This window comes from Mauremys mutica, chromosome 17 (genome assembly GCF_020497125.1).
Source record: "Mauremys mutica isolate MM-2020 ecotype Southern chromosome 17, ASM2049712v1, whole genome shotgun sequence".
Lineage (NCBI taxonomy): Eukaryota > Metazoa > Chordata > Testudines > Geoemydidae > Mauremys > Mauremys mutica.
Window position 1 is genome coordinate 14,889,877 of NC_059088.1, and position 8,727 is coordinate 14,898,603.

General features: G+C 57.3%; 1 protein-coding gene across 1 annotated transcript; it reads right to left on the reverse strand.

Moving 5' to 3' along the window:
* Positions 1–1,373: 1,373 nt before the first annotated feature.
* LOC123352248 (trypsin-like) lies at positions 1,374–6,787 on the reverse strand. Its single transcript, XM_044992102.1, has 6 exons — positions 6,704–6,787; positions 3,985–4,061; positions 3,042–3,204; positions 2,380–2,633; positions 2,117–2,253; positions 1,374–1,531 (listed from the first exon to the last, which is right to left on the reverse strand). Exons 2-6 carry the CDS (start codon positions 4,022–4,024, stop codon positions 1,379–1,381), a joined length of 747 nt encoding a protein of 248 aa, XP_044848037.1. The 5' UTR covers positions 4,025–4,061; positions 6,704–6,787; the 3' UTR covers positions 1,374–1,378.
* Positions 6,788–8,727: the final 1,940 nt, after the last annotated feature.

The following is an 8,727-nucleotide window of genomic DNA, read 5'->3' on the forward strand; positions in this document are numbered from 1 at the left end:
TTTAGATTTAAAAAAACCACCGAGGGCAGTTTTGCAAACGTCAAAATCTCCTGTTTGGGTTGCGTTTTTCATTATTCGTTTTGAAAAATTTTCATTATTTGTTTTGAAGCAACATATTCTTTTGAAATACGTGTGTGAGATTGGAAAAAACCCCACGGTCAGAATCGTTTGGAGCGAGCTCCGATGAGTTTTGCGCCCAGAAATTCATTTCATGAAAAATTTGGAAATCTGGGCTTTTGGATGGGAGGGAGGGAATTGAACGTTTGAAAATTTTCACAGGAGGGAAAAATCTCCACCAACCAGCTCTTATGTCTGTGATCCAGTATTTCACTTTGTCTGTGGCAAAACAGCCAAGCCGTGGGATGGGCTCGGTTGTGATGCAGATGCGCGTGGGACTCTCTTGCCCTGCTCTCGTCGCTGGTTTCGAAGCTCGGCTTTCAGGTCATGACAGGTGGACCTGGCTTTTAATTTTGTTATTTACCCTTTTTCTTACGAATTGTTCAAGAAATATGTCTGTCCTGTATGCCACCGACTTGATAATAAAAACCAGTTATCTCAGCGGAGTTTTCTGAGCTGCCACCCTCACCACTGGGGCCAGGAGTGGGGGGAGTGGTTTGAGCATTGGCCTGCTAACCCCGGGGTTGTGAGTTCAATCCTTGAGGGGGCCACTTACGGATCTGGGGATTTAGTTGGGGATTGATCCTGCTTTGAGCAGGGGGTTGGGCTAAATACCTCCTGAGGTCCCTTCCAACCCTAATTATGATGCATTAAAGAGGTAATGGGAGCCAGGTAAGGACTTAGCTAGAAAAGTCTTGGTTGAAAAAAAGCTTTGGAGGGATAATTTTCCCACTAGCTGTAGTTCCTGCAAACCTGGAAGGGGTGTTTACACCTATTATAGCTGACGTAGCAGGGGGCTGTGGGCCGGGAGTGAGGACCCCACTGCAGAGCTGGGGGGGAGCCCAGGGCTAGGATGGCAGGAGGCTGCGGGTCAGGAGTGAGGGGCGCCGGCAGCGCTGGGGGGGATCCCAGGGCTGGGATAGCAGGAGCTGCGGGTCAGGAGTGAGGGGCGCTGGCAGCGCTGGTGGGGATCCCAGGGCTGGGATTGCAGGGGGCTGCGGGTCGGGAGTGAGGGGCACCGGCTGCTTGCAGATCCAAGGAAGAGAAACTTCCCTGCCGTGTCAGTGTTTTAGGCATTGGTTGGGGCCCAAAGGGAGGCGCTAACGTGCCTGGTTCAAGGCGGGGAAGAAACGCGCCGTTGGCCGGGTTCTGCGCGGTGGAAGCTGGGTCCAGCCCCTCCCAGGGGCCCAGGCGGTGACGCACCAAGACACAGACCCTGCTGCTCAGGCTTTATTGTGGATTCTGCCCCCCGGCGCCGTCCTCAGTTCAGCTGGATGGCTCTGCGGATCCACGCTCCGTAGTTGCAGACCTTGGTGTAGACGCCAGGCCTGTTGGGCTGGGCGCAGGTTTGCAGCCCCCAGGACACGATGCCCTGGAGCTGCCCAGCGCAGACCAGGGGCCCACCCGAGTCACCCTGTGGAGAGACAGCACCTTGCGTTGCGACGACCCCCTTTGACTGGACTGGGGGAGCCCAGGGCCGGGCTGACAGGGGGTGGCAGGTCGGGAGTGAGGGGCACCAGCAGAGCTGGGGGGCTGGAGGGAGCCCAGGGCTGGACTAGTGGGGGCTGCGGGTCGGGAGTGAGGGGCACCGGTAGACCCAGTCCATGATCCCCTGCCCTGAAGGGAGCTGACGTGATCTGTGGGGCTCCAATCCCCTCTGCAAACCCAGCCCCCCCCCAGCTCCTCCCCTTCGGGTCCCCAACCCCATTCTGCCTTTTGCCATGACAAGTGGCAAACCAGGGCTCTGAATCTGGGCCGCCTCCGCCCCCACAGTGTGGGGCAGGCCACCCCTCCCCCAGTGTGTGCCCCCTGCCCCATCCCCCTCCGTTGGGTAGAGCCAGACCTTCCCCCAACAGGTGCTGCCCATGTGACCCCCCTCCCGCCCCCCCTCGTGTGGGGGACAGAGTCCACACTCCCCTCCCCCAACGATCCTCCATCCCCTTCCAGATCCCCACCCCGAGTCCCCCACCCCCGCTGTTCCCTGGCCCCGCCCGCTCACCTGGCAGGAGTCGATGCCCCCACCCATGACGCCCGCGCACACCATGTTGGGGGTCACCCGGCCGGGGTAGGAAGCCCGACAGCTCTGGGCCGAGACGATCTGGACGTTTCCGCACTGCAGGAAGTTGGGGAACGTGGCTGGGGAAAAACACGGTGACAGGGGGTCACTCCGGAGTGACACCGGATTGAACCAGCCCCAGAGACCCGATTGAGTCACCCTGGTGTCAGCCCCAGAGACACCCAGGGAGTCGTTCCCGGCCCTACCTTGGGGGGTGGTGACGGTGCCCCAGCCCGAGATGAGGCAGACGGTCCCGGTGGGCGCGCAGGCCGTGGGCAGCGTGACGGGCCGGGCGGTCGGGCCAATGGTGATCGGTTGCGCCAGCTTGAGCAGCATGAGGTCGTTGTCCAGGGTGAAGCGGTTGTAGCCGGGGTGCAGGATGGCGCCGGATACGACTCGGTCCTGCTCCGGCCCCTCCTGCACCGCCCGGTTGTACTCCCCGAGCCGCACCCGCAGGCCACTAGCCGCCAGGGGTGAGAGGGAGCCGGGTCAGAGTCCTGGCCCCATGGGCCACCCACCCCCGCTGCTGCCGCCCTCCTGGGAATGGGGGAGAGACTGGACAGAGCACGGCCCAGCCCCTCCAGCAGGGGGCGGCAGGGACACAACACAGAGCAGGGCCCATCCCCTCCAGCAGGGGGCGGCAGGGACACAACACAGAGCAGGGCCCATCCCCTCCAGCAGGGGGCGGCAGGGGCAAAACAGAGCAGGGCCCAGCCCCTCCAGCAGGGGGCGGCAGGGGCAAAACAGAGCAGGGCCCAGCCCCTCCAGCAGGGGGCAGCAGGGACACACACACACACACACACACCACGCAGTGCAGGGCCCAGCCCCTCCAGCAGGGGGCGGCAGGGGGAGACACACACACACTTACGGTCTGTAGCAATGGGCAGCAGAGAGCACCCAGCTCCTGTCCACCAGGATGCCCCCGCACTGCAGCGGGCCGTAGACGAAGGCCTGCCAGGGCTGGGAGTAGCGGGGACACGTGTACCCGCCGATGATCCGGCCCCCGTCGTCCTGGGCGGACACTGCAGCACCTGTCGGCAAACTCCACGTCAGCATGAGGGGCCCGAGGGGGGGGGGGGAGATCGGAGCAGGGCCACCAGGGGGCGCTGGGTCACAGGCAGAGCTGCTGCAATGGGCCGTGGGGCTGGTTCCAGCGATTGTAGGGCAAAGGGCACCGTGTTTTATCTGGGTCTTAAATCCCCAGCTGCTGGGGTCATGGGAGAGGATCCATTGATGGATCGATCTACCAATCAATCCTCAAACAGCCCACTGGCTATCCTGCCCCAAAATCCCCCCCCCCACTATCTATCTATCTATCCATCCCCCCACACCCCCTCTATCTATCTATCTAAAGTGGCTCATGCATTAAGATGTGTCAATCCCGTTCAGTCCCCGCCGCTGATGCCCCCCCCCCACTGCGGGTGAGGGTCAGGGCCAGCCACCCTCAGAAATTGCAGCTGTGCACAACCCTCCCCTAACACCCCCTCCCTGCCCCCACACCTCCCCTTCCCTGCTACACCCTCCCTGTCCCCACACCTTCCCATCCCCCCACAACCCCTTCCCTGCCCCCCACCCCCATCCCCCCACACCTACTCATCCTCCCACAATCCCCATCCCTGCCCCCCACACCTCCCCTTCCCCCTCCACATACACAGTCCTCCCCTGCACACATGCACCCCCCCAAATCCCATTTCCTCCACATGGGCCCCCTGTCCCTGTCTGCGCACACAGCCCCCCATGTGTATACAACCCCTCCTCCCTGCACACTCACTCCCCTCCCACAGCCCCCCACTCTTATGTACCCCCCTCACCTGCAGTCACCAGTAGCAGCGCGATAGCCATCAGCTCCATGGGGCTCAGGTGTGGTGATGCACAGGGCTAGCGGCTGCTGGTTCGGGGTGGGGAGGAAAAGGGAAAATTAACAGATAACTTAGCCCACCCCGTCAACACAAACTCCGCCCACCGACATCCACCGCCTGCTCTGGGTTTGATGCCGCTTCATCCCCAAATATGTCCATCCCCCCACCCCTCCGTCCCCAAACACGTCCATCCCCCCACCCCTCCGTCCCCAAACACGTCCGTCCATCCACCCACCATCCCCAAACACGTCCATCCCCCCATCCATCCCCAAACACGTCCATCCACCCATCCATCCCCAAACACGTCCATCCACCCACCCCTCCGTCCCCAAACACGTCCATCCCCCCACCCCTCCGTCCCCAAACACGTCCGTCCATCCACCCACCATCCCCAAACACGTCCATCCCCCCACCCCTCCGTCCCCAAACACGTCCATCCACCCATCCATCCCCAAACACGTCCATCCACCCACCCCTCCGTCCCCAAACACGTCCATCCCCCCACCCCTCCGTCCCCAAACACGTCCGTCCATCCCCCCACCCCTCCATCCCCAAACACGTCCATCCACCCACCCCTCCGTCCCCAAACACGTCCATCCACCCACCTCTCCATCCCCAGACACGTCCATCCACCCACCCACCATCCCCAAATATATCCATCGACCCATCCATCCCAAAACACGTCCATCCACCCACCTCTCCATCCCAAAACACGTCCATCCACCCACCTCTCCATCCCCAGACACGTCCATCCACCCACCCACCATCCCCAAACACGTACGTCCATCCACCCACCCACCATCCCCAAACACGTCCGTCCATCCACCCCTCCATCCCCAAACACGTACGTCCACCCACCCCTCCATCCCCAAACACGTCCACCCACCCACCCCTCCATCCCTAAACGTGTCCATCCATCCCTCCATCCTCATACACATCCATCCATCCACCCACCCTTCCATCCAAACACTATCCACATACGTATCCACCCCCGTCCATCCCCATACATACACATTATCTATCTATCTATCCCCATACACCCCCTATCTATCTATCTATCTATCTATCTATCTATCTATCTATCTATCTATCTATCTATCTATCAATCTGTCTCAGTGTTCAGAGCTGTCATGGGGAGTTAGGACACATCTTGGAGAATTAGACACCCCTAACAGGATGGACCCATCTAACCTTCCTAGGAAGCTCTGAAAGTCTCCGCCAAAGATTTCACCCCATGTCCAACCCCCAGGACTGAAGCAGAGGAGGGAGCAGCGTCTCGCTCTTCCACGCCCTCCCGGTTGGATGGTTCCTGGAAAGCTAAGCCAGAGGAGTGGCTGGTGCATCTGGTTCTGGGTGGCATGGCCTGCCATGAGTAGCTTGTGCCCAAATGAAGGTCAGGTCTGGCCCAGGGTGTGGGGATCTCCCGAGCCCGTGACTCAGACGGGCAGTGTAGAAATGGAAGGACCTGCCTCGCTGGCCTGACATCTTCCAGACCGACCCGTCGGACCTCCAGAAATCCCCAGATGGGGCTCCCAGAGCACGGGAGCTGTGGGGTTTTTAACTGATGGGCGTGTCACTGGGTGTCGGGCTCCTGTGCCTTTGGGAGCTCGCCTGCCCCAGCCTAGCACCCCAGGGAGAGAGAAACCATGTCTCTCCGGCAGAGAACCCCGGCCAGTGCGGCAGCCCCGTCCGGGCAGAAAACTGACCCGTGTTGCTGGAGGGTGTGCGCTTCGGTGCTTGTGTCCCCCGAGCTCTCGCTGCGCTCGCCAGGGGCATCTCACAGCCCCCCACACACCTGGGGCCACCTCCCATCTCCTGCTACAGACTCTCCGTGCTCTCCTCCGCGGTGTGCCCAGTGCCCCTCCCCCCATGCCAGGGGCTCTGTGTGCCCAGTGCTCCTCCCCCCATGCCAGGGCTCTGTGTGCCCAGTGCCCCTCCCCCCATGCCAGGGCTCTGTGTGCCCAGTATCCCTCCCCCCATGCCAGGGGATCTGTGTGCCCAGTGCCCCTCCCCCCCAATGCCAGGGGCTCTGTGTGCCCCATTCCCCTCCCCCCATGCCAGGGGCTCTGTGTGCCCCATTCCCTCCCCCCATGCCAGGGGCTCTGTGTGCCCCCATTCCCCTCCCCCCCATGCCAGGGGCTCTGTGTGCCCCATTCCCTCCCCCCCATGCCAGGGGCTCTGTGTGCCCCATTCCCTCCCCCCCATGCCAGGGGCTCTGTGTGCCCCATTCCCTCCCCCCGTGCCAGGGGCTCTGTGTGCCCAGTGCCCCTCCCCCTGTGCCAGGGGCTCTGTGTGCCCCATTCCCCTCCCCCATGCCAGGGGCTCTGTGTGCCCCATTCCCCTCCCCCCATGCCAGGGGCTCTGTGTGCCCCATTCCCCCTCCCCCCGTGCCAGGGGCTCTGTGTGCCCCATTCCCCCTCCCCCAATGCCAGGGGCTCTGTGTGCCCCATTCCCACTGTACAAGCACAGCCCCAATGAAGGCTCGCTGCCCTCACAGTAAAATCTAGGAGTTCTCCCTTCATGCCGCGCCTCCAGGAGCTGGAGATTTAGGAAATCTCTAAGTATTACAAGACTTGCGATAAAAGAGCCACAGTTGGACACTGAGATAGATTCTTCCCAACCCTCCGCTTGCCACCCGTTGGGTGTGGAAAAGTGGTGAAAAGCTACTTACGAAAGACTTTGAAGCAAACAACGTAGAAGCAGCTTTATCTGTTAGCCAATAGGGGTTCCCTGTTCAACAGACCGCCGACAATTAGTCTGACCACTGGAGATAGTTAAAAAAATAAAAAATCAGAAATTTTGGGGAAAATGTCAAGAATTTTGAAAAAAAGTCGAGTTTTGAGGGGGAAAAGTTCAAGAATTTGGGGGAAAATAGCAAGAAGCTTGATCAAAAAATTCAGGAACTTTGGGGGAAAATTTCAAGAACCTGGGAGAAATTTTCAAAAATGTTGGGTGGAAATTCTAGAATTTGTGGGAAGTGTTGAAGAATTTGCAGGAAATGTCAAGAAATGTGCAGGAAACATTTCAAAACATTGTAGTGGGAAATTTTCAAAAACTATTGGAGACCATTTCAAGAATTTGTAGGAATATATCAAATGTGGGGAAAATTTCAAGATCTTTTAGAGAACATTTTGAGACTTAGAAGGAAAATTTCAAATATTGGGAAAAATTCAAATATTTTGGGAGAAATTTCAAGGATTTTTGGAGAAAATTTCAAGAAAGTACACAAAATGTTAAAAGGAAAAAAATCAGGATTTTTGGGGAAATTGTAAAACGTTTGGTGAAAATTCCAAGAATTTAGGTGACATTTTCAAAAATTTTGGAGAAAATGTCAAGAATTGGGGACATTTTGCAAATTTTGGGGGGGATTTTCAAGACTTTGTGGAACATTTTAAATATTTCACGGGGGATGCAAGACGTTGGGTAAGTTTTGAAAACTTGTAAACAGTTTTCATATCGTTGTTTTTTTCCAAACTGGAACAGTTTTGCCTCATTTGAAACATTCCGTGACAATTTTTAACTGCGATTTAGTACCATTTTTTTCATTTTTAAACTTTTCTTAACTTCTGTTTCCAAGATAAGCAATTTTCAGAACTGATTTGTTTGGGGGGGGTGTCTATTAATTAAGCAGCAATTTCAAAACCATGTTTAAAAAATAACTATTTCAGAAACTTTCAAAAGTGTTAAAACCAAACCATTTTCAATGCTAAAAGGCTTTTTGCCTGTTATTTAAACAGTTCATTTGTTTGCTTTCAAAGCAGAGTGATTTTTTTTTCCGCCCTCCCATTTTGTACAACAGGGTTTCATTTGCCTGGATTATTATTGGCGTTAAATCTCATGATTTTTCATGCCAATCTTGCAATTTTCCTAGCTTCACTGATTATAAAGCCAGATGGGAACCTCTGTGATCATCTGAGCTAATCCTTCCTATTGTTAACCGAGCACCAAACAAAGCCACAATCACTCCCTTGCCCTTCATCAAAGGGCTGTTGGCGGCTTCTCCATCAGCAGCAAGTTTGCAATCACGATGGGCCATTTTCGCCAGATGCTCTGTTCTGGTTCCACCAGTATTTAAGTGAGGGAAGTTCTCCGGCCTGGGCCATACATGGGGTCCGGCTAGATGATCACAGCGGTCCCTTCCGGCCTTGGAGTCTACGAATCCGATAACAGAGCAGGGTCTGCGGAGACAGTGCCCCGAGCACCTGGCCCCGCGTTCCGTCAAGCGGAGGCCACAGGAATCATCCATCGTGTGGTTCCCCTCCCCGAGATGAAGCAGCGGCGGCATTACCCTTCACCAATCTGTACCGGCCACCGAGCTGTCCTGGCATCCGCCTCCACTGCGGGCCCCCCAAACTGGCTCAGCCCGGAGATCAACCAGAAATCTGCCCTCACCGGAGCTGGGTAATCCGTGCACTGGATGGAGGAACTTCCCCTGGCACCTCAGCTTCCCCAGCAAGCGACGACGCGTTGGCTTGTGCCCACAGACGCCTCTCTGCTGGATCCTCTGTGTGCTTGGCTTATAACCTGCCTTTGGCCCTGGAACCAGCTGCCCCCGAGGCAGCGTGCAGGGCAGGGCTGGTCCACGCCTCTCAGCCTGTCATTAACCCTCCGAGGCCTCTCTCACCCTGCCTTGGCATCAAATAAAGCCTGGGTGTCACCAGCAAAAGGGATAAGGGGTGGTGCCACCTTGTGGGG

Coding starts and splice junctions, on each gene's coding strand:
- LOC123352248 (XM_044992102.1), bottom strand. CDS start 4,024: ATGGAGCTGATGGCTATCGCGCTGCTACTGGTGACTGCAG. Junction 2,634..3,041: donor GCTGCCCATTGCTACAGACC/GTAAGTGTGTGT, acceptor CCTGGCGGCTAG/TGGCCTGCGGGTGCGGCTCG. Junction 2,254..2,379: donor CACCGTCACCACCCCCCAAG/GTAGGGCCGGGA, acceptor GTTTTTCCCCAG/CCACGTTCCCCAACTTCCTG.